The sequence below is a fragment of the Lepidochelys kempii genome, chromosome 5, assembly GCF_965140265.1.
Source record: "Lepidochelys kempii isolate rLepKem1 chromosome 5, rLepKem1.hap2, whole genome shotgun sequence".
NCBI lineage: Eukaryota > Metazoa > Chordata > Testudines > Cheloniidae > Lepidochelys > Lepidochelys kempii.
In genome coordinates this window covers 84858391-84884357 of record NC_133260.1, presented here as the reverse complement: position 1 = coordinate 84884357, position 25967 = coordinate 84858391, and the positions used below count along the sequence as shown (strand labels likewise).

The window sequence follows — 25967 nt, the reverse complement described above, 5'->3', positions numbered from 1 at the left end:
GCCTAGTACTTAAAGCAATCAAAGAGAATGGAAGTGGTCGGAACTACTTTGGGTCAAGAGTAAGATCACTATCTACCAGTTGCTTTATTGCCACTGAGAGCAGGGAAACCAAATGTTGGGCGGGTGGAGTGGGGGAAAGGGTGAAGGTGACTGCAGGCTTTGAGGTGGGTGGAGAAGCACTGGGTGAAGTCTGCAAACATACTGCCTTAGGCTTTCATACATAATGCAGTCAGCCCTCCAAGGAAACCCCAGTGTGCTACATGAAATTTATTGTGGATCCCATGGAGGTCACTCTTTCCCTTGAATCAGTATTGAACTATGTTTCAGCATGATGTTCAGGGGCATTGTGAGGAAGTGCCATCTATTGGATGAGATATAAAATCTAACTCTTGACCGCTTGTGATCATTAAGGATCCCAGGGATTTTGTGTAATAAATAGAAAAAGTAGTCATTCCAGTTTGCATGGCTGAGTTTCAGTTACTCTCCTAAACTGCATATTATTAAACAGCTACTAAGTTCCTCAACTTCTGGATAATTTTCCCTTTTTCCTTTCCTTGGGCTTATTGTGAATAAAAACTCACTTTTATAGTAGACAGTGAAAACAAAGGTAATCCTGAACCAAATTAACAATATAATCTAAACAATATAATCTAGGCACAGGAAAGTTACTAGCAGTCATAATATGTCATGTGTGAAAAATATGAAGATGAGAAATGAGAATTGACTTACTGATATTTTAAGTCCATCATACTTGTTAAAAATACTGTAAAAATGTAAGTTTCTGCTTTCAAAGTGGAAAAAAAATAAGTATGGATTTATAGCACCTCTGTAACTACCCCAATTTACAACAGCATCAAAGGTAGTATTAAAGAATTCTATGGACTATATATTAACCTCAATCCACACACAATTCACAGATATAGATAGCTAATGGTGAGAAATATTTGGATGTTATCCTTGTGTGTTATAAATGTTATATTGCGGGTGTTCCCTTGCATGCTAATCCTACTACACTTTTTCTGTCCATGGATCAAGGGCAGTTTATGGACTTTAATGCATTAACCACGTTGTTCTGATGTGAGGCCAGAGTGATGTGTAATATACTGTATATTTCATCTTGGTCCAGATCTTCAGCTGGTCTCTGTTGACATACCTTTATTGATTTCAACAGAGCTATTAATTTACAGTAGCTGAGGATCGGGCTCCTTTTACTTACAAATAGCAAAGTGCTATCGCTTCGTGTTTTTAATAATCTGTCACACCAGTTCACTACAGAATAGAGGCTGATGCAGAGCAGGTATGAAATGCTCACAGCTGGATCGGCTAGTGTTGAAACTGCCACCAAATATATATTCTCCTTTAGAAGCATGTTTAACTCCTTTAAGTATTAATGGGTGTTATATAAGGAGAAAATATACACCTAGTTGTTAGACCAAAAATTGGAGTACTGTTTGCAAATTAGCTAATTTTGCTTGAAAGAATATTAACTAGGCCAAAATCCTACATATACTGACTTATCATTTTGAGTACAAAGGAATTCCTCAAAATCAGTATCTAATTCGTTTGGAAGAGTAATATAGGAAGCAGTCGTGCATAAAATATTTTAGGAAAAAGTTGTACACTAATGCTGTTCAAATTTCTCTTCAATATGTAATCAGATAATTGTGAAAGTTAAAGTTGTAAAAGATCTGTTGAATGATGTTTTTGCTAAGAGAGGCTTGTCCCTGTCAGCATATATTCATTTTGTGCAGTCTAGTTTTAAATGTTCCAAACTATAAGAGTTCCCACTACTTCCTTGGAAGTCCACTGCAGCATGCTACATCTTGTTGGTAGAAAGTTTTTGTTTTTGTTAAAGATATTCAGCCTACATCTTCTTTTTTCTTAATTTCATCCTATTACTCCCAGCTGTATCCTTGTGCATTACACTAATCCCTCTACACCCTTGTTTTTCACGCTGTTCAAATATGTACAGATTTTATCAAGCAAAACCCCACTTTATTGCCAGTTAGCCACGTTTTTAATATTCCCTCACAATTCAGTTCCTTTACTTCTGAGATTATGGCTGCAAGAGCAGACTAACTTGCTGTCCCCAGGTTTCTTTCAGCATTATTGTTTCTTCTCCTTACTGATTTTCTTATTATTTTTATTCTGGTAGCATCTATAGGTGCCAGATCTGTTGTGCTGGGTACAATATAAATGTATCACAGAAAGATGGTCCCTAAGTAGAAGAGGCAATAGGTGGACATAATGGATGTCATAATGGGGAGGGAACACAGACATAGCTCCTCTGTAACTTCTTCCAAATTAGTATTATCTGTGACTGTAATTAATGTGCCACTAAACTCTAGTATAATTTATGTTTTGTATTTCTGTTTTTTGGATGTGTATATGATCTCAGTCTGTGTGGAAAGACCTACTTCCCTGATGTTATGCTGTTTGCCATACGGCAGGGGTACGCAACACTGACTGCCTTATTGGTAATTTAGCCAGCCACCCATCCATGGTGGCACCTAATTTGCTTATATATTTACATATATATATTTAAATTTAAACCAACCATAATATTTGCTTATAGTTCTATCTTCTTTGATAGATTATTGTCACAATCACAGGGCAAGGTGTATACTTAGACCCCTTTGCTGTCCCTCTTAAACTCAGACCTCTGGTTAACAGACTTTGTTTCCTGATTCAATCAGTCTTAGACTGAATCTTAGGGCTGCAGTCCCCTATTTCCCAACTGTGTTAACCTGACAGACCTAACTGTATTTGGCAGCTGCAAGAAATTTTCTTGCAGAGCCTATGACCAGCAGCCGATTAAAGTGACTCACAATAGCTTTTTCAAAATCAGTGTATTGTTTGTTCACCCAAACGATATAACAAACCAACAAAGTTAAAATAACAAATGGTCTATATGCCTGGATCTTTTCATTTCCTTGCACATTTTGGTAAGTGCTACTTAGCCCAGGTACCCACACTTCTGGGCTGGAGGTGTGGGGGCAGACTGCCCTGCTGCAGTTTCTCTATCCTAGTGTCTCTCCTGCAGTGTCTGCTCTGAGTAGCTGCTGCTCACTTACAAATCCCCTTTTTTACAGTTTGGTTTCCTGTGGATCTTGGGCCCCAGCCTGGAAATATAAGCCTGCTAATCTTAAGGGAGCCAGGCCTGGGGTAGGTAGGCACTTTCCACTTAATAGCCCACTCATTTTTTTCTTAAGGGCCTTTGAATTATTTTTCCTGCTTCACCCGCCCCCCCCCCCCCCCCCCCCCAGTATCTTATTTATAATCATTGTTTTGTTTCCCAACAGGCCCATACTGACTACTGAATTGAACCAGTCTAGTCACATATTCCAATAGCCAATGCAGAGCCAGATGGGGTTATCTTAATAGCTAGGTCACACATTTATAAAATTGTTACAGATTAACTCCGTTCTTCACAATAATCGACACTGCTTGTTGTCGGAGTGACCATAAGTAAAACACCACACTTGATAGCTTGGTCCTCACTATCCTGTTTCACAGGTAGGGCAGTTTAAGGTTCATGGACTGCAGCTAGCTCTAAAGTCACACATTATGTATTCCTGCCCTCTGTTATGGTACTTTTTTTCCCTTCTCACTTTGGCCCAAATACTTTCCCCTGTGAAAAGACTAAGGATAAGATTATGACACTCTTACTCATGCTGAGTAGTGCCTAATGCCATGAGTAGATCATTGAAATAAATGAGACTACTTGCGGATTAAGGTGCTACTCCATGTGAGTAAGAGTTCCAGAATCTGTCCCGAAGTAAATGGGCTTTGCACAGTATAGTTCCCTGAGGACTGGGGAAGACAGATCTTCCCTAGCTCTCCTCCACATTTGCATGTGCACCTCTGCATGGAGTTCTGGTCTGCACTGTTATGCATCCCTTGGTTATTCCCTCACACCTCTCCTACCCTGTCCTGGCATTGCCCATTACCCCCCACTCCACATTAGTCTGGATGGAATCTTGGTAGGGTGCCAAGTGATGATTTTGAGGGAAACACACTGGGCTCCTACGGTGGTTTAGGAGGAGGGGTAAGATTTGTGCCATAATCAACTTCTCTTAGTTGCGACTGGATTGTTGATCCTATCATTGTATTTGAATCCCAGAAAGAAAGGCAAGTCAGTTATGTAGGAAACCACTGTAAAAGGAACAACTCCAGAGAGAGAAGTTGTCTAGTGCGTTTCATATGTGTTTTTGTACCGGTGCATATCTATGTGCCATTATATCAAACATTTAAACACTGTCACTTGACCTGAATATACCTAACAATTCTTGAAGAAGAATTCAGGCATACCGAAGAAACTCTTACTGAACTCTATCAAAGTTACTATATCACCTTGCAAACTCATGTCTAATTTGTGATTCTCTCCTATAGTTATGAATAAATGGATTATAAATATTAAAGAGGCCTATAAGGATTCTTGCTGTTGTTATTTCTGTTATGACTGAGAAATCTTCAGCTTTTGTTAAATGGAACTTCTTATTTTTGTGTGCTGTAACAATCTTTATTTCATCTTCTAAAAAATTAAGAACTAATGCTATGTCCCTGAGGCCAGTCCTAGCATTCTGTCTTCAGCCATTCACAGTGCAGCTGTGCAGAGTGTGTAGCTGTCTCTTGGTTAAACTATGTGGCTTTTGTGTGTCCACTAGCTGCAGTGAGAAATGGAAAAGTCTGTGAGATTGTTACATGTATGGACAGATAAACATCTAAATGCAGAAAAGCAATGCACTGGTGACATTATGAGAGTAACCAACCAAATCTCAATGGGGTATTTCACAGAAACGGTTATAAGAAACTTCCTGTTTCAACTATTATCTACATTAAACTTATGCATTTACTCATATAGAAAGCCTATCCAGAATGTAATTTGCATGGCTTTCCAAGCTATCCAGGTTTTAGAAGGTTAAGGATACGGGATCCACATTGGACCACCTTATTTAGGGGAAATACTAGCTTGCTGGAGAGAAGTGGCTGTAGAGCTGCCTGGGAGGAGAAGAGAGCTCCTGTGAATGAGCTCCTTTTCTCTTGTACTTTTCACCTCCTAACCTGTGAGTGGCCTGTCTTCCTCATTCTGTGACCATGAAATCCCTAGGAGTTTCCACAGAGCAGAGCCATAATTGAATGGGGAGACAGATCATCACATCTTGGCTTAACGGATGCGACATAATTTTTACCTAGGAAGGGGGTTCTCCCTGCCCCAGTCACCATTGTATAGTATTAATAATCCTCATTCTTTCCTGGCTGTACTTCTGGACGGAGCTGTCACTGAGGAGATCTAGAGCCAGACCCTCATCTGATGTAAATTGGCATAGCTCTATTATAGTCAGTGGAGCTATATGAATATTTAGTAGCTGAGAATCTGGCCTGTAAACCTGCAACCAATTCATAATTCTTCCGTGCCTCACTGATGCTCTCTCACACTACTGGGGGAGATACACAGAGCTAAACTTTAACTCAAAGCCACATTCCTGCCTGGATGGCATGTGAGGGACTCCTCAAGGGGAATTCTGGTAGACATTCGCATAATTCACCCTTGTCCCAACTCTGACACCCCAAGGGAGGGTTGAGCATGTGCTCATTTCCATGCCCAGCATCTGCGCGAACTAGTACTGAGGGAGGTGGCAGGGGCACTGCCTCTTGGTGAGTCCTGTGCCACAGATGAGGTTAGCTCTGCACATTGCCTATTCTCTCTAGCCATGCAATGACTGGCTCTTGCACAGCTACTCAAAGCTGGGAGGAAGGCTTCTTGCATCCTCTTTTTCTCCTTGAACACCTGCACTGGGCCAGTCACAGTCTGATCCTAAGTATTCACTTAGAGGTTGCAAGAGGAAAGACAAACCAAAAACATTCAGTGCATCCTTCAACACCATTCCCCTAAGCTCAGTTAGCTCAGTTGCAATATGATATTTGAGCGAGCTCGAATTCATGACTCTGTGCTGGGAATGGGGATGCCACAGGCCCTTTTATAATACTTAATGTGCATGCTAAAAATGCTATATAAGGACTAGGTAATATTATTCCAAGATCAGTGCCCAGGTGGAAGTACCCCTTTAGAAGTAGCATATAGCTGCATAGCCCAAGAGCTTCTGTTCTCCAGTAGATGTGAAGCCTGTTTGATGGCTCTTGTGAGTTGCTCTTCTTCCAGAGCAAGTAGAAGAATGTTTCCTTTCTGACCTCCTTTGAAAGATGCTGCTTGATGGAATGATATAGGTTTAAATGGAACTTAAAATATTCCCTCCACCCCTGCAAAAAAACCCAACAAGCTAGCAAAGTCTTCTGTTTTGTTTGTAGGTGTAGCAGTAGGGATGAGTCCTGGTTCTGAACTTAGTTTCCTTTTGGTTCATACTTTTCCCCCTTCATTTGAATTCCAACTCAGTCTTTTGCTTTATCTTGGGCTTTAACCACACTGGTGAAAGTGACCTGGAGAATCTCACATTCTTTGATTTTTATGTTGAAAATGCACCTATTACTAAATTGTATTAAACACACATACTTCATTTTCTAAAAAGAAACCAATTCAGTGACTAATTTAGACTAGGAACTATACTGTGGTTGTACAGCCAATCACTTCCTTTGCCAACAACAGTTCTCATCCTCATGGCATATAGCATTTTCACTGAAAGGAGGTCTCTCTTTTACAAGATACTAAAATCAGACAGGTAAGCTTTGACTAAATCCTTGGAAAACTACCAGAGATGAATTTTCATAGAGATGGGGTTTCATAAATTCAAATACTGACTCCTACCTTATAGCTAAAAGTCCTAGAAACTAAGAAATGTCAGTAACTGAAATACTGCAACACTAATAGATTTGTTTATTATCCTGTGTGTTATCTGAAATTTCTGATGGATACCAAGAAAATACTGCCTTTATTTTTATTTCATTTTAGAACACCTTTATTGATTTAAAACAGTAACATGGTAATGGCAAATGCAAAATAAATAAAACAAGCTGCAGTTACTTTCATCAAATAATTCTGTATACCATTCTGTATCTATGACAATTATATGAGAGAATAAATAGCAGATATTTTCTGTGTTCTGGATGTGTTTTAGTAGCCAGGCGACACTTGGACATGTTTAGCTTTCCCTGAGACACTGTGAAAGTTATCACTTAAAAGTGCCTGTGTGAAATCCACTGCTTTGGGATTACGTTTTAGTTTTTGCTGAACCTAAAATGGCAGAATTTATTTAACTAGGTTCATATTTCTTAAAGTTTACTTGGAGTTTTCAGGTCCATATGAACACAGGAATTTCAAATGAACCTCAAGCAAATTCCAGTGAAACATATCAGTTTATTAAGAGAGTATATTTGGGGGGCTCACTGGCCCCAGAATAAAGTAAAGAGCATTTCACAAATAGCAGCAGAACAAAGGGACCATTTCCTAGTGCTTGTGGAAATGGGCACGCTGCCTGCTCTATACTTAGAGATATTTCTTATGCCAGTAGATAACACAAGGCAGATGGCTGATAGTGTCTGCTGGATCAGAGTCCAGGTAGATTGAGAGAAGGTTCTGGGTCTGCCCATGACTTTAATAATGTTCCCCAAACCTTAGTGAATTTCAAAGTCATGTGAAATCCCAAACCATGTACATTTCAGCTGGTTTGTTGTTTCAAAGAGATAGTTCTTGCCTTCCTTTTTGACCCTTGGCTTTGGTTCCTAATGCCCACCCTAACAACTAAACTAGACTGCTCACATCCCGGTCTGCTGACACTCTAGCCGGTCAGCTGACACTCAGTTTGTCTTAGATGGGGACATGTGATTAACCTAGACTTAGTTAGTTAATTGAAGGGTGAGTTCAGAGCAATCGAGAGGTCTCCTATTCATCCAGTCATTAGTACCTCTCAGTTTAACGGTACAAGGCAGCAAAAGGAAACTAGGGCTTTTAGGGTGGGCTGTAACTTGAGAACCCCTTGGTGAAATTACCCAAAATTTGGATGTCTAGCACTCCCCCATGAGGCATGTCATAAATATAAAGGGAAGGGTAAACCCCTTTGAAATCCCTCCTGGCCAGGGGAAAGCTCCTCTCACCTGTAAAGGGTTAAGAAGCTAAAGGTAACCTCGCTGGCACCTGACCAAAATGACCAATGAGGAGACAAGATACTTTCAAAAGCTGGGAGGAGGGAGAGAAACAAAGGGTTTGTGTGTCTGTCTGTAGTCGTCTTGGCCAGGGACAGAACAGGAATGGAGCCTTAGAACTTTTAGTAAGTAATCTAGCTAGGTATGTGTTAGATTATGATTTCTTTAAATGGCTGAGAAAAGAATTGTGCTGAATAGAATAACTATTTCTGTCTGTGTATCTTTTTTGTAACTTAAGGTTTTGCCTAGAGGGGTTCTCTATGTTTTTGAATCTAATTACCCTGTAAGATATCTACCATCCTGATTTTACAGGGGGGATTTCTTTATTTCTATTTACTTCTATTTTTTATTAAAAGTCTTCTTGTAAAACACTGAATGCTTTTTCATTGTTCTTAAGATCCAAGGGTCTGGGTCTGTGGTCACCTATGCAAATTGGTGAGGCTTTTTACCAAACCTTGTCCAGGAAGTGGGGTGCAAGGTTTTGTGAAGTATTTTGGGGGGAAGGACGCGTCCAAACAGCTCTTCCCCAGTAACCAGTATTAGTTTGGTGGTGGTAGCGGCCATTCCAAGGATAACGGGGGTAATATTTGTTACCTTGGGGAAGTTTTGACCTAAGCTGGTAAAGATAAGCTTAGGAGGTTTTTCATGCAGGTCCCCACATCTGTACCCTAGAGTTCAGAGTGGGGGAGGAACCTTGACATGGTGGCACAGTGGTGGGATTAACCTGAAATCATTTTGAGATCCAGTTGAGATTTTTTGAACTAGAAATACAGATTTTAAAAAGGAATTTTTAGGAAGTCCAGAAGGCAGCTTTGAAACTGAAAGCAGCTTGGTTTCTCTCTGCTTTGTGGCCAAGCAGAGACAAAAGGGGATTATCTTGTGAATTGCAGGTTTCATTTGCCTGGAGGCAGGGTACTTAACTCCTGCAGGGAAATTCACAGTCTTCCAACCCAGAGGTTTGTTTTTTTTTTCTTTTCTTCCTAAAAGTAAATAGGGGGTGTGTGCTCTACCCATTTGCCTGGAGACAAAAGTGGCAGGGTTTTTTTTAGGATTTTGATTTTTTTTTTTGTTTTACAAGGAGCACAGGTTTGAAAAGAAATTTTTTTTTTTTCTTCGTTGGGCTGGGTAAGCAGGTTTCCAAGTAGTTGGAGGTTTTTTGCTTTAATTTGGGCCCAGAGCAGAGACAAGGGAATTGTCTTTTTCTGTAGGCTGACAATCACTATCAGAGAATAGGTATTCTATTCCAGCACAGCAAAATTTTACAGCCAAGTTTTGTTTGTTTATTTCTAAACCTCAGGTGTAAAGTTAGTTAAAAACAGAGAGGTTAGAATGACCAAATCCTCAGCTCGACTACAGCTGGAATTAGCCAAATTTCAGGCTGAGGAAAAACAAAGGGAACATGAAAGACAGATAGAACTCATGCGGCTGAAGGAGGAGGTACAGGAGGCTGCCCACAAGAGGGAAATGGAGGCAAGGAAGCATGTGGAGGAGATGGAGAGGATAAAGGCCCAGCAGAATATACCAACAAACCCTAGCAATCCTTCTCCAGGTACCACTTCCCATCCCAGAAAGTTCCCCACCTACAAGGCAGGTGATGATACTGAGGCCTTCTTAGAAAACTTCGAAAGGGCCTGCCTTGGGTACAACATCTCTACTGACCAATACATGGTAGAGCTGAGGCCGCAGCTCAGTGGACCCTTAGCTGAGGTGGCAGCTGAAATGCCTAAAGAACACATGAACAAGTATGAACTGTTTAAATCCAAGGCGAGAGTCAGAATGGGGATAACACCCGAGCAGTCTCGTCGGAGGTTCAGAGCCCTAAGGTGGAAACCAGACATGTCATTTACCCGACATGCCTACCACATTGTGAAACATTGGGATGCCTGGATATCAGGAGCAAGTGTTGAATCTCCAGTAAATTTGCCCTTCCTAATGCAAATGGAACAATTCTTAGAGGGTGTTCCTGAGGAAATAGAAAGATACATCCTAGATGGGAAACCCAAAACTGTAATCGAGGCAGGAGAGATTGGAGCCAGATGGGTGGAGGTGGCAGAGAAGAAGAAAACTGGTCGCAGTTGGAGCGGAGACCAGAAGGGACCACCCCAGACCACACCCTATTACCGGGGGCCGCCCAAAGCCCCACCTACCTCCCAAAGAACCCTCCAGACCCCTTATCGTCCCACCACCCCGTTCTCCAGCAACCCTCCTCGTCCCAGTGACCCGTCAGCTGGACGATGTTTTAAGTGTAACGAGCTGGGGCATGTAAAGGCCAACTGCCCCAAGAACCCCAACAGATTACAGTTCATTGCACCGGAATCACACCAGAGGTCCACAGGCCCAGATACCTCCCAGATACCCTTGGAGCGGAGGGAAACTGTGAGTGTGGGCGGGAAGAAGGTCACCGCGTGGAGGGACACCGGAGCACAAGTGTCAGCTATCCATGCTTCCTTAGTGGACCCCAATTTAATCAACCCAGAGATCCAAGTGACGATTCAACCCTTCAAGTCCAACTCTTTCAATTTGCCTACAGCCAAGTTGCCTGTCCAGTACAAGGGCTGGTCAGGAATGTGGACTTTTGCAGTCTATGATGATTATCCCATCCCCATGCTGTTGGGGGAAGACTTGGCCAATCATGTGAAGCAGGCCAAGAGGGTGGGAATGGTCACCCGCAACCAGGCTAAACAAGCCGTGAGGCCTAGCTCTGTTCCGGAAACTTCTATCAGGACCCAGTCAGAGGTGATGGACCTGGACCCCAGGCCAATGTCTGCAACAGCAGTAGTGGATCCAGTCCCAGAGACCCAGACGGAACCAGTCCCAGAACCGGAACCAGCCGAACAACCAACACCAGACCCCGTGTCAGCACTGAATCCAGTACTTGCAACCTCAACACCAGAGGGCCCCACCGAACCTGAACTGGCAGCAGCCGATAACCCTACACAAGAGGCTCAGCCGGAGCCTGAATCCCAACATAGTGCACCAGCGGAGAGCGGTTCACAGTCAACAGAAACAGCTCCATCCCCTATATCGCTTCCAGAGGGACCAAGCCTAGGTCCACAATCCCATGAGGAACTGATGTCTCCAGGATCAAGGGAACAGTTCCAGACCGAACAGGAAGCAGATGAAAGCCTCCAGAGAGCTTGGACGGCGGCACGGAGCAACCCACCGCCTCTCAGCTCTTCTAATCGATCCAGGTTTGTTGTAGAAAGAGGACTTTTATACAAGGAAACTCTTTCTGGGGGACACCAGGAAGACTGGCATCCTCAGAGACAGTTGGTAGTTCCAACTAAATACCGGGCCAAGCTCTTGAGCTTAGCCCATGATCACCCTAGTGGCCATGCTGGGGTGAACAGGACCAAAGACCGTTTGGGGGGGTCATTCCACTGGGAGGGAATGGGCAAGGATGTTTCTACCTATGTCCAGTCTTGTGAGGTGTGCCAAAGAGTGGGAAAACCCCAAGACCAGGTCAAAGCTCCTCTCCAGCCACTCCCCATCATTGAAGTTCCATTTCAGCGAGTAGCTGTGGATATTCTGGGTCCTTTTCCGAAAAAGACACCCAGAGGAAAGCAGTACATACTGACTTTCATGGATTTTGCCACCCGATGGCCGGAAGCAGTAGCTCTAAGCAACACCAGGGCTAAAAGTGTGTGCCAGGCACTAGCAGACATTTTTGCCAGGGTAGGTTGGCCCTCCGACATCCTCACAGATGCAGGGACTAATTTCCTGGCAGGAACTATGAAAAACCTTTGGGAAGCTCATGGGGTAAATCACTTGGTTGCCACTCCTTACCATCATCAAACAAATGGCATGGTGGAGAAGTTTAATGGAACTTTGGGGGCCATGATACGTAAATTCGTAAATGAGCACTCCAATGATTGGGACCTAGTATTGCAGCAGTTGCTCTTTGCCTACAGAGCTGTACCACATCCCAGTTTAGGGTTTTCCCCATTTGAACTTGTATATGGCCGTGAGGTTAAGGGGCCATTGCAGTTGGTGAAGCAGCAATGGGAGGGATTTACACCTTCTCCAGGAACTAACATTCTGGACTTTGTAACCAACCTACAAAACACCCTCCGAACCTCTTTAGCCCTTGCTAGAGAAAACTTACAGGATGCTCAAAAAGAACAAAAAGCCTGGTATGATAAACATGCCAGAGAGCGTTCCTTCAAAGTAGGAGACCAGGTCATGGTCTTAAAGGCGCTCCAGGCCCATAAAATGGAAGCATCGTGGGAAGGGCCATTCGTGGTCCAGGAGCGCCTGGGAGCTGTTAATTATCTCATAGCATTCCCCACCTCCAACCGAAAGCCTAAGGTGTACCATATTAATTCTCTAAAGCCCTTTTATTCCAGAGAATTAAAGGTTTGTCAGTTTACAGCCCAGGGAGGAGAGGACGCTGAGTGGCCTGAAGGTGTTTACTACAAAGGGAAATGTGCTGGTGGTGTGGAAGAGGTGAACCTCTCCATGACCCTTGGGCGTATGCAGCGACAGCAGATCCAGGAGCTGTGCACTAGCTACGCGCCAACGTTCTCAGCCACCCCAGGACTGACTGAACGGGCATACCACTCCATTGACACAGGTAATGCTCACCCAATTAGGGTCCACCCTTACCGGGTGTCTCCTCAAGCTAAAACTGCTATAGAACGGGAGATCCAGGATATGTTACAGATGGGTGTAATCCGCCCCTCTGAAAGTGCATGGGCATCTCCAGTGGTTCTAGTTCCCAAACCAGATGGGGAAATACGTTTTTGCGTGGACTACCGTAAGCTAAATGCTGTAACTCGCCCAGACAACTATCCCATGCCACGCACAGATGAACTATTAGAGAAACTGGGAAGGGCCCAGTTCATCTCTACCTTGGACTTAACCAAGGGGTACTGGCAGGTACCGCTAGATGAATCTGCCAAGGAAAGGTCAGCCTTCATCACACATCTCGGGCTGTATGAATTTAATGTACTCCCTTTCGGGCTGCGAAATGCACCCGCCACTTTCCAAAGACTTGTAGATGGTCTCCTAGCGGGATTAGGAGAATATGCAGTCGCCTACCTTGACGATGTGGCCATATTTTCGGATTCCTGGGCAGACCACCTGGAACATCTACAAAAAGTCCTTGAGCGCATAAGGGAGGCAGGACTAACTGTTAAGGCTAAGAAGTGTCAAATAGGCCTAAACAGAGTGACTTACCTTGGACACCAGGTGGGTCAAGGAACTATCAGCCCCCTACAGGCCAAAGTGGATGCTATCCAAAAGTGGCCTGTCCCAAAGTCAAAGAAACAGGTTCAATCCTTCTTAGGCTTGGCCGGTTATTACAGACGATTTGTACCGCACTACAGCCAAATCGCTGCCCCACTGACAGACCTAACCAACAAGAAACAGCCAAATGCTGTTCAGTGGACCGGAAGGTGTCAGAAGGCCTTTAACAAGCTTAAAGCGACACTCATGTCTGACCCTGTACTAAGGGCCCCAGACTTTGACAAACCGTTCCTAGTAACCACAGATGCATCCGAGCGTGGTGTGGGAGCAGTTTTAATGCAGAAAGGACCTGATCAAGAATTCCACCCTGTAGTGTTTCTCAGCAAAAAACTGTCTGAGAGGGAAAGCAACTGGTCAGTCACTGAAAAAGAATGTTATGCCATTGTCTACGCTCTGGAAAAGCTACGCCCATATGTTTGGGGACGGCGTTTCCACCTGCAAACCGACCATGCTGCACTAAAGTGGCTTCACACCGTCAAAGAAACTAACAGAAAACTTCTTCGGTGGAGTTTAGCTCTCCAAGATTTTGATTTCGACATCCAACACATCTCAGGAGCTTCTAACAAAGTGGCTGATGCACTCTCCCGTGAAAGTTTCCCAGAATCAACTGGTTAAAATCGTCCTTGAGATGTGGAAAATATTGTTAGTCTTTATGTACTTGGTAGTATATTTAGAGATGCATGTGTCTTATTAACTCTGTTTTCCTAGAGCTCCAGGAAGAAATCCCAGCCAGTGTTTCACCCTAGCTGAGATTTGGGGGGCGTGTCATAAATATAAAGGGAAGGGTAAACCCCTTTGAAATCCCTCCTGGCCAGGGGAAAGCTCCTCTCACCTGTAAAGGGTTAAGAAGCTAAAGGTAACCTCGCTGGCACCTGACCAAAATGACCAATGAGGAGACAAGATACTTTCAAAAGCTGGGAGGAGGGAGAGAAACAAAGGGTTTGTGTGTCTGTCTGTAGTCGTCTTGGCCAGGGACAGAACAGGAATGGAGCCTTAGAACTTTTAGTAAGTAATCTAGCTAGGTATGTGTTAGATTATGATTTCTTTAAATGGCTGAGAAAAGAATTGTGCTGAATAGAATAACTATTTCTGTCTGTGTATCTTTTTTGTAACTTAAGGTTTTGCCTAGAGGGGTTCTCTATGTTTTTGAATCTAATTACCCTGTAAGATATCTACCATCCTGATTTTACAGGGGGGATTTCTTTATTTCTATTTACTTCTATTTTTTATTAAAAGTCTTCTTGTAAAACACTGAATGCTTTTTCATTGTTCTTAAGATCCAAGGGTCTGGGTCTGTGGTCACCTATGCAAATTGGTGAGGCTTTTTACCAAACCTTGTCCAGGAAGTGGGGTGCAAGGTTTTGTGAAGTATTTTGGGGGGAAGGACGCGTCCAAACAGCTCTTCCCCAGTAACCAGTATTAGTTTGGTGGTGGTAGCGGCCATTCCAAGGATAACGGGGGTAATATTTGTTACCTTGGGGAAGTTTTGACCTAAGCTGGTAAAGATAAGCTTAGGAGGTTTTTCATGCAGGTCCCCACATCTGTACCCTAGAGTTCAGAGTGGGGGAGGAACCTTGACAAGGCACATCAAATTTCATAGCAGTCCGGTTAACTATTTGGATTTCAGAGCACTTCCAAGAGTTGGGTTTTAAAGCATATACAGTGGTGGGAATGGAAACCCTCTAGCTGTTTTTCTGTATTGGTACAGGTGCAATATAAAAAACTGTACATTTTCTTAAATACTGTTTTCAGCTGTAATAATTTGTCAACCTTTTATACAAAAGTGCACAAAATTAATGGAAGTTACAGCACATATTACCTAGTTGTGTTTGGAAGCTATGTTGAAGAAGGTTTTAGACACATGGTCTGGTATGTTTTCTTGTGTAATGCAGAAGACAGTGTTCTGAAATGAAAGAATGCAGAAATAAAGCTGTACACAGGAAGATGCAGCCTTAAATGCTGATTATGCCCTGTGGTATCCCTTCCCTCTCAATTGTTTTACCTTCTATAAAGTTATATGTTCATTAATCTTTGAATAACTTGCATTCCAAATCTTCTAGGAATGATGTATTTGAACAGCTAGTACAATTATATGTAATTTAATTGCCCACAATGGTAGATGAAATTCTTTGCAGCTTGTTTCACATGTCATTTTGCTTGGTTTTAATTATGTTGATATAATCCCCCATGTTGCCTGAGAGATTTCTTTAAAAGTCTTGAACTTTTGTTTGAATTATAAAGCTGATGAATTTGGGCCTCCATTTCCTTCTGATGAGCAGACATTATACCAGTCCTTACAGTCAATTAAATTACTTTCTCCCTTCTTTGTAGAAGAAAAGACAAGAAAAGGAGGCATCTATCTCCTTCTTAATTAATGAATTTTCTTATATCCACTTGTATAGAGTGATATTATCTGTTCACTGCAAAATACTAAGCAGCATTTCCTCTGGTTCTTGTTTCTTAGATTCAGAGTACCCAATAGAAATGCAGGGTGTATAATTTTTTTTTTTGCAGTAGAGACTAGTTAAACTGGATGAATAAGAGTTTATTTTGTTGAAAGACCCAGGACTGAGCATGAGTAGTTCCAGGACCCAGACAGGGGTGCTGGAACAATATGTATTGCAGGGGTGCTGAAAGCCATTGAACCAAACTGTAAATCCTGTAAATCAGTGTTTCCCAAACTTGGGACGCCGCTTGTTCAGGGAAAGCCCCTGGCGGGCCCAGTTCGTTTGTTTACCTGCCACGTCCGCAGGTTCAGCTGATTGCGACTCCCACTGGCCGCGGTTCACCGCTGCAGGCCAATGGGGGCTGCTGGAAGCAGCATGGGCCGAAGGACGTACCGGCCGCCGCTTCCTGCAGCCCCCATTGGCCTGCAGCGGCGAACCGTGGCCAGTGGGAGTCGTAAGCAGCTGAACCTGCGGACGCGGCTTGTAAACAAACCGGCCCGGCCCGCCAGGGGCTTTCCCTGAACAAGCAGCATCCCACTGGTGTAAATGATGGAAACCACTTCAAGCCAGTGATGCACCCCTAGTTCCAGCACCTATGGGCCCAGTATACCATCTGGCCTTATCTACAGAAGCACTTGTGCTTAACTTTATGCAGGTGAGTTGTTCTATGGATTTCAGTAGAACTATTCCTGGGCATATTTGCGGGACTGACTCCACTGGGAGTTGCTCTTGTGCCCCTGATCCAGCAAAGCACTTATACACAAACTTACCTTTAAGCATGGGATTAATCTCATTTATAGTACTTTGGTATTCCTCATTTGCTTAAAGTTGAGTATGTGCATATGTACTTTGCAGGGTCATGGTCAGGCAGTGACTGGAGAGTTGAACCATAGTTTGTATGAGTATATAGTGGTATGTCATTTAACTTGTACTGGGATGAAACTGAAAGTGTGACATTTTGTATCTGAACTTTACACCGTGGTTCAAAAAGTGATATAAGGACTAGTTTGAATGTTTAATTGGAAAACTTCATTACATTTAAATTAGGTAAATTATGCTATATACAACATAAATGGTTGAGTGTATTAATGTTAAAATTTTAAAATTTACCTTATGGTGTATCGGCAGCTAGTTTAGATTTTGGTGGGCAGGTGTAAATAAATCCTTCATTCCTATTCTAAGATGTATGGCCCCAGTTTGGCAAAGTATACAAACAAGTGCTTAAGTCCATCCCTCTTCATCAAAGCACCTCAGCACATGCTCTAGTCTTCTTAATGGGACCTAAGCACATGCCTGAAGTTAATGACCTACATACGTGCTTTGCTGAATAGTGATGGCCTGCTGACGAAGGGCCTTGAGAAATAAGTGAGCTGCTGTATTCTGCAACTGTTGTAGACCATTTTATCAATTTCAAGGAAAGCCCAGTTAGGAACACATGACAATAGCCTACCTTGGATAAAATGGTGAGATGTGCATCAGAGAGAAGCAGGTGGACCTTCTGGTTAAGCAATACAAGGCAATAAGCATTCTTGACCATTACTGCAGCACTGGCCTCCAGTCTGAGAAAGGTAGTCAAGGGTGACCCGTAAATTCAGGCAGTCTCAAAAGCAACATCTGTACTTCCTGAATAATAAACATGCACAAGCCACCTGCTAGATTCTCAAAATATTTTCTTCTACCCACAAGCAGCACCTCTGTCATCTTTGAGTTGAGTCTTAACTAGCTATTTCTCATTCAGATAATAAAATGTCTAGCTAGGCAGTCCATAATGGGCTTATTAAAAAGGAAGCTAATGGTGTCATGTGTCATCAGTACTGAAGGGAGAACAGACAACAGCAAATTTATATTTTTAGTGAACTCAAAGTAACAGTTCCTTAAGCGTTTGTTGAACAAAGTTCCAAGATCTTTTTCTGCTTTCTCCTTTAGTAGAAAATTGCTTTTACAAATTGTACTATATGTTCTTTGATTGCAGAATGAATTTAAATAAGCTTACATATATATGGTTATTAAAACATACTTGCTAGGCAGAATATTGAATCCCTATAATTTTTCCATATACAAAAAATTCCTTTGGACTTTGATACCAGAAATCTATTCAGGCAGCTAATATAAAAAGCCATAATTTATATCCATTGTTTTTACTGAAAAAAATTGGATTTTTAATCATTCTAGAACTGGGATCAGCAACTTTTGGCACACGGCCCATCAGGGAAATCCACTGACAGGCCAGGACAGTTTGTTTACTTGCGGCATCCCCAGGTTTGGCTGATCGCCGCTCCCACTGGTTGCGGTTCGCCATTCCAGGCTAATGGGGGCTGCTGATACCGGCGGCCAGCACATCCCTCGGCCCGCGCCACTTCCCACAGCCCCCATTGGCGTGGAACCTACATTTCTGTATCTAGATATGCTGAAGGCAGTGTCTGTTGTAACCAGCATATTGTATTTGCATTTAGCATTGACTTTCACTGAGACTTAGGCCTCTAAATCACTTAGGCGTTCTTGAAAATTTTGGCCCTGTGACTGCTACACACTTAATGTGACTGACTTCAGAATCCTTTACTACTTTTTAAGAATAAAATGAGAGTTTTCTGAAACTTTGTTTTCATTAGGTTTCTGAATTAACAGCAACATAGAAACTTGACATCAGAATGTCAGGCAGGGTTATTAAACTGGCTAAAAACCTGAGGGCTCTGAAGAGGGTCTGACTCTGGGTGATTGCTCGTGAGGGGGAAATGACATGTCTGAATCTGAAATAATGCTCCCCAGTTACAGCTTCATCTAAAGCTCATTGAAGTGAAAGGAAGCCTTGACCTCTGTAGCCATTGGATCATGCCCTTAATTAACCAGGAAGCTCAGCATTCTCCATTCCCACGCTAGGGAAAGTAGAGATAGAGCTGGTGCTAGGGCCAGAGCTAGAAAATTCTAGAAACTAGTAGCTGAGAGTCCAGTTCATATTCCAGAACAATTTCCAAAAAGAGAAACAATTTTTAGGTTTTTCCGGATCATGCAGATTGTTCAAGCCCTTAGTAGAGAGTCGAAGTATATAGGATTCTGAGGTGAAGTGTTTTGAATTTGGCTAAGTCTAAGGGAATGCTGTGGGACTGTAGCTGCTGCTCAGTGGTTAGCTGAGAAAGGGACAGAGTGGTGATGTAGCAGAATCTGACATGGTACTTCCCCACTGCCAAATAGCGGTACTACTGACTCCAAGCATTCACAAATCAGAAGACTAACCAAAACAGGCCCATGTGATTCCCTTGTTAAGAATGGTGTGGTGTTCTGCAGTGATAGCTCAAAACACTGCAGTAACATTATTGTCAGCTGTAGCGTTTGGGGACAATTAAAGCAGAATACTTGAGTATATTTTATAAGGATTTATTTCCAAGCTGAAATATACATAACCCTTCCTCCCCCCTCTCCCCCCATTGTTCCTTAGACGTTCCTTTTAACTGCTGGAAATGGCCCACCTTGATTATCACTACAAAAGGTTTTCTTCTCTCCCCCGCGCCCCCCCCCCCAGCTCTCCTGCTGGTAATAGCTCATCTTAAGTGGTCACTCTCCTTACAGTGTGTATGATAACACCCATTTTTTTCATGTTCTGTGTGTATGTAAATCTCCTCATTGTATTTTCCACTGAATGCATCCGATGAAGTGAGCTGTAGCTCACGAAAGCTTATGCTCAAATAAATTGGTTAGTCTCTAAGGTGCCACAAGTCCTACTTTTCTTTTTGCGAATACAGACTAACATGGCTGCTACTCTGAATCTTGTTCCGGTGTCTTTGCCTCACCTTACAGCATCATTACAGCACCATTTCTAGTAGCATGATGCATTACAGCACCATTACATGAATTACAAACATGATGCTACTAAAAATGGTGCTGTAATGCATGTAATGGTGCTGTAATGCATCATGCTACTAGAAATGGTGCGGTAATGATGCTGTAAGAAGAGGCAAAGACACTAGAAACAAGGTTTATGTATATTCCAGCTTGGAAATAAACCCTGGAGTGGGGCCATGCCGTGGCACCCCGGCGCCCTGGCTGGAGCGCCGGAGTGGAGCCGAGCCACGTGGTGCGGCCCCCGAACCTGGCGCCCCGGCTGGAGCGCCATAGCAGGGCCAAGCTGCTTGGTGTGACCCCTGACCCGGCACCCCGTCTGGAGCTCTGGGGCCGGCTTAAAACGGTTCTGCAGGCTGTAGTTTGCCCACCCCTGCCCTAGGTCCTTGAATGATTGCCCCTTGCCTTACCTAACAGCCTGCTAATTATGGTCTGCTTATTTTGTTGCCTGTAGGCAGTGACAAGGGTCACTCAAGGGTCTTTGGCAGAACCAGCTCTTGGAGGACTCCATTGCTGGCTGCCTTACCTCTGTTAGTTCTATTTAGTTCAGTAGATTTATATCTGACACCTTCTGGGGGCACTTCCCTTTTGGTTTTCTCATTCCTCTGACAAGTCTGTAACTCACTGTTTTGGGAGTGTGGTCTGTTTTTGATGCTATTACTATTCTTTTATCATTATTGTATATGGTTGATTGGCTTCTCTTCAGATTTTGTATTTAGTTTAATCATATAAACAGATGAAATAAATATTATGAGCAGGAGTTATTCCTGGAAACTCTTATTAGTGCTAGTGGAAGTGTGAATGGGTGTTCATCCAATTTTGCAGTTTAGAGCATTTTTAATGTAAAATAGTTAGTTTTGTTTTAGATAATTATTTTTAAGAAATGAAATTTTGCCCTTCAACACTTCAGAATAGTAATAAGTTTTAGTGTGTTTATTGTAACACAAAATTCTTTGTAACAAGCAAATAATGGATTAAATATGTGTGTGTGGCTTATTTTTGTCTGCTGTAGGCTGTTATAACTGAAACAACAATGTCTGTGGATCAGAGACCACCTAAGACAACCTGGTGCCCCAGCAGTTCAGAGCCACGCCCAGTCCAGAGAGCCTTTATTGTGCAACCGAGGGTGATGACCGCTACAGCATTCACCAGCAGTGTGGGAGGTTGGGGGTGGAGGGTGTCTGGGAGAAGCAGGGAGTGCATGATGGGTGCTTGCAGGAGACTAGGGGGATTGTGTGGGAGGTTGGGGGGTATTTGGAGGAAGAACATGGTGTATGGTGGGTGTTTATAGGAGGTTGTGGGGGAGTTGCATGGGAGGTGGAGAAGCAGAGTTATCCCTGATTCACTCTCACCCCCTCCCCCGCACACATCCCTGTCAGGAGCAAGTACCAGGTGCCCACGTGCCCCCCCGCCTCATAGCTGCTGAGCCCAGAAAAATGGGAGGCACTTCCCCATTTCTGCTTCCCACCCTCAAATCGAGCACTCTTCCGTGTGTGCGCGCAGGGGCCTTTCCAGCTGGTCTGACGTGAACAGACTACACCACTGCAGTTCCAGGAGGGTCCACACGGGGCAATTAAAGCACTATGTGTTAAGGTGCTCTGTGATTCATATCTCCATAGACCGGTTTGTGGTACCCCGTAAAATCACTTCTCCCAGAAATCTGTTATGTGAGGTTGCTGCCTAGTTTGCCTATAGCTAGAGTGGTCTCTGCGGTAGATAGCAAGAAAGAAACTCTTCATATACTTCAAAGCACAAGATAAAATTCAAATTTACTTTCACTCTATTTTATTTACCCTACATTTCCTTTCACTTTTTCATCCTAATTTGTGTTGTTATTTTTCCATGTTGTGTATATCATGTATCCCAGAACATAACTGTATTTTAATAACTGCACAGTAAATTCAGAAAGCAGGCTCTGACACTGGTCTAATGAGTCCAAAGTATAACAAATACGGCAAGAGTGGGAAGCAAATATATTGTTGAAATAATAAACCACATAAGAAGATCAACTTTTAAGCATCTATTAACCTAAATGTCTCTTTACTGACTGTATTATGTGAGAGTGACTTCACATATTCACTCTTAAGAGCTTTGGGTCTATCATTAGATGCCCAATGGATTCAATTCATTGAAGAAAAGCCTTCATAGATTTCATCTTGTGCAGACAGTCTCAGCCTTGTGAATAGTTATTTTGTATGAAATCAATATTTGATATCCCTTATACATCACCATTTATCTTGTTCTTAAATCAATTCTCAATTTTCATTGGTGATTTTATGCCTTTTTAATTTTTTTAAATTTATTCTTTCATATTTAATGCATAAAAACTGTATTAATAGATTCTTAAGGTTAAGAACATAAATGTCCAAACATCAGGCTATTCAGAAGTATAGGGAGCCTGTCATCACTGTGGGTGACCAAAAATCCCAGGCAAGGTATAAGTAGAAGTGTGTAGCAAGTGACTCTCTTAAACCACAGATTTTTGTTTCAGACCAATCAGGGTAGTAAATACTGCACTGCATATCACTATGCTGTGTGGGGCTGCAGTAGCTCTGTAGCTCCAACGTGTCCCTTTCCCGGCACAAAGTGAAGACAAGAAGATTCACATAGCAATAGATCTCCTGGCCCTGATCCCAGTCCCATATGTGTCCTGAACCCTGTTATGCAAGGGTTGCAGATCCCCTGAATAGACTCCCTAGAATCCTACCCCTTCCCTTTGACACTGAAACCACACTAGTTCTGCTGCTGGGGATCCTGCACAGCAACAGAGTCAGGAATTGCCCTTCTCTGAGGCCTGGTCTAAATGTAAAAATTAGATTGACCTAGCGACATCACTCAGGACTGTGAAAAATGTTGTGCCCTGACCACATAGTTAGGTCAACCTAATCCCCCGGTATATACGTGGCTAGGTCAACAGGAGAATTCATCTGTCAACCTAGCTACTGGCTCTTGGAGAGCTGGATTAACGACACTGACAGAAAAACACTTTCTATCGTGTAGACGTAGGAAGCACCTACACTGCGGCACTATAACAGCACAGATTCAGTGCTGTAGCTGTGATGCTGTAGTGGTTGTACTATAAACACGGCACGGCCTAAAGAAAAGGATATACTGCATTCATGCCGCACACTATCACCAGTAAATTGTAACCGCTTCACTTAACAGCTGGTTTTTTCAGACTTAACAAAACATCCCTTCTTCACTGAGGCTGTAGTCTCTCCAAAAAAAAATCATTTTCTTATTAAGGAATGTGGGAAAATATGTGGGAAAAAATTTCTTAAATGTTCCTCTCTCCATGCTGGGCTATCTCAGAAGCAGCCACACTACATTTCTGTATCTCACATTTGAGCTGAAAATAAGTATATAAAAATTAGCCGAAAGGATATATATTATCTGAAAATTGTAAGCACCTGCCAATAGGAACTTGGATGAAAGAATCTCATGAAATCATAAGCACAGCTGCAGTGCTATAAAAAGACATATTTGGTCATGTCATATATAGTCTACTGCTAGTTTGAAAAGTGAAACACCTATTTTTTGGTCCCCCATAGTGGAACAAAGTGGAAGTGAAAAGTGGGAGGTGTCTTTCTGCATCTGTAATCTTGAATATTCTTCTGTAGATGTCACAGTCCAGTGGGATCCACAGATGGTATCTTTGAACTGGCCAGAAATAACCTGGCACAGCAGGGTCCAAAGTAATGCAATAGGCTGGTCTACCTTAGCCTATAAAATCCACTGTTTTTTTGTAGACAGACTAGTAAACTTGTAAAACAGCATCCCAGTGTAAGTACTATGGATTAAACATGGAGTCAGATTCTTAGTTGGTGTACGTTTGTCAGCATTGCTCCATTAACTTCAGCAAGGCCCATTGTTTCTACTTCTAACAAAACACTAGCTTTTTAAAACTGAAACATTGTATCAAGTGAATACTATTAATGAATTGTTTAAACAGCAAGAAACAAAATCTGCCCTCAGTGACATACATACAACACCAGTTTACAACTATGGGGGGTCACACAAATATGTCTGAGAACAGAATTTGGTCCTTTGTTATTATGAGTGTCCTTTCTTATTTTGAGAAAAAATTATTACTGCTTTAATTAAAAAACAAATAAATCATGATTCTGTCAATACAGATGTGAAGTATCTGGATGTGCAAAAGGGAAACAGTTATTCAAATGTAATGTGTAATGTCTGTATGCTACTATATATAAACACATGCTGTCCCCCATATTCGGTAATCTTGTACTCTCAAACTCAAAGTGCTCAGCTTTCTTTCAGATGGTGAATTCATGATGCACGTGCAAGACTTAGCAGATTCAATGCAGTCACCTTATTAGAAAAAAACAAAAAACTAAATATACAAAATGGCATCCTTCATGCAAGTTCAGGAGCCAGACAAAATTGTTCTGAGGGCCTAGCCGCTCCCAGGGTATACATGGCATGCACTCCACATATGCAATTGATTCTAGGGTATGTTCTGCCATCATCCCATATGCAGACTGCCCTTTGAGTTCAATGGGAGGTTTGCATGAAACATTGCAGGAAATGGCCTTATGCCTTTTTGGTCCCAAAAATAGTAATCTCATGTCTGTGTTGTAGAGTGACAAAACAGTTAGGACCCCATCTTGCTCCTGTTGAAGCCAATGGCAAAACTCCCTTTGACTTAAATGGGGGAGGATTATTACCAAATTCCTCAAAGTATTGTCTTTTGTTTTTTCCAGTGGATGCTTATTTTTCCTTCGTTCCTTTCAGGTACAAAACATTAATCCTTGCTGATCAAAAGGAAAAGCCATGGCCGCCAACATGGCTAACAGTGCTAATCATCTGCCCTACTTCTTTGGCAATATTACACGTGAAGAAGCAGAAGATTACCTGATGCAAGGAGGGCTGAGTGATGGACTATATCTGTTGCGCCAGAGTCGAAACTACCTGGGTGGCTTTGCTTTGTCCCTGGCACATGGAAGGAAGGTTCATCACTACACAATTGAAAGAGAGCTGAGTGGCTTTTATGCCATTGCAGGAGGGAAGTCACATCTGAGTCCTGCTGAACTCATTAACTATCACTCAGATGAAGCTGATGGTCTTGCTTGTCTACTGAGGAGACCTTGCAACCGGCCACCAGGTGTTGAGCCAAAAACAGGGCCATTTGAGGATTTAAAAGAGACCCTTATCAGGGAATATGTCAAACAAACTTGGAACCTACAGGTAAATGCAATCCCATTTCTGCAATAGAGATGCTTCACTCTGAATTTTTACAAAGTCAATATTATATGGGTTCCAACCCATTGCTACTGCTGTGTAGTGGTTAGGTTTGTGTTAACGCTGCTATATTTGCTTGTGTTTTATGAGCCTTTATTTTTCAGTACATTGTATTAATTTGGCCATAAATGTATTCTTTCCTGAAATGTGGCACAGTTTATCATTTATTTTTTAAGTGTTATAAGACCAAATCTCTCTATGCCAATCAGGATTGAAAACAAACCAAAAAAAGGAAAATAGGTAATTGTTAAACACATACATTTTTGTAAAGGAAGCTGTTGTATACAGAGTGTATGTTTGTGCTTGGCGCACAGTTATTTTGTGTTGTATCCTCCCCTCCTGGCCTGCTTTGTTTGTATGTCTATTTAGATTATATACAATTTAGAACAGGAACTTTTCTTGCTACATGACTGAGAGTTTAAACACAGCATTTTTATACCAAAAGCCTTAGTCTGTTGGTCTGTGAAAACCCATTTGAACCAGTATAGGCACGCAACCTGAAGGGGCAGTACACCACTGGAGTTGTTTGCAGGTTCAGTGACTAGCCTTACCACCTACTGGAGTTCCAAAGAATTCCTAGCCCAAAATGATATGTAACCATTCATAAACTTATACAATATGACAGGTTTCAGAGTAGCAGCCCTGTTAGTCTGTATTCGCAGAAAGAAAAGGAGTACTTGTGGCACCTTAGAGACTAACCAATTTATTTGAGCATAAGCTTTCGTGAGCTACACGAAAGCTTATGCTCAAATAAATTGGTTAGTCTCTAAGGTGCCACAAGTACTCCTTTTCTTTATACAATATGGTCTCCCAAAGATACCCATTGCAATATCTATCACAAACATAAATTCCAGATGTCTGAATTTCGGATTGTCTGTTTGAATTTAGTTTCTGCCCTATGAGTCCAAAACTTGAATAGTAACCAGATTAATTTGATCTAAAACTCTGATTATCCACAGACTTTGGATGTGTCTCACACAGTCCAGTAATTGGCATTTACTATGATGTTGTGTTTGTTGGGTTTTGTTTTGTTTTTTGCACTGTAACAGAAAACAGTACAACTGACCCTTCTGTGCTTTT

At 42.4% G+C, this 25967-nt stretch overlaps 1 protein-coding gene across 1 annotated transcript in view; it reads left to right on the top strand.

Moving 5' to 3' along the window:
* The window catches only part of SYK (spleen associated tyrosine kinase), an 81321-nt gene that overhangs the window by 13539 nt on the left and 41815 nt on the right, over window positions 1-25967 (top strand). The window contains exon 2 of the mRNA XM_073344903.1: window positions 24381-24833. Within this exon, the coding sequence (XP_073201004.1) occupies window positions 24420-24833 (414 nt within the window). The 5' untranslated portion in view covers window positions 24381-24419. The remainder of the gene's footprint in view (window positions 1-24380; window positions 24834-25967) is intronic.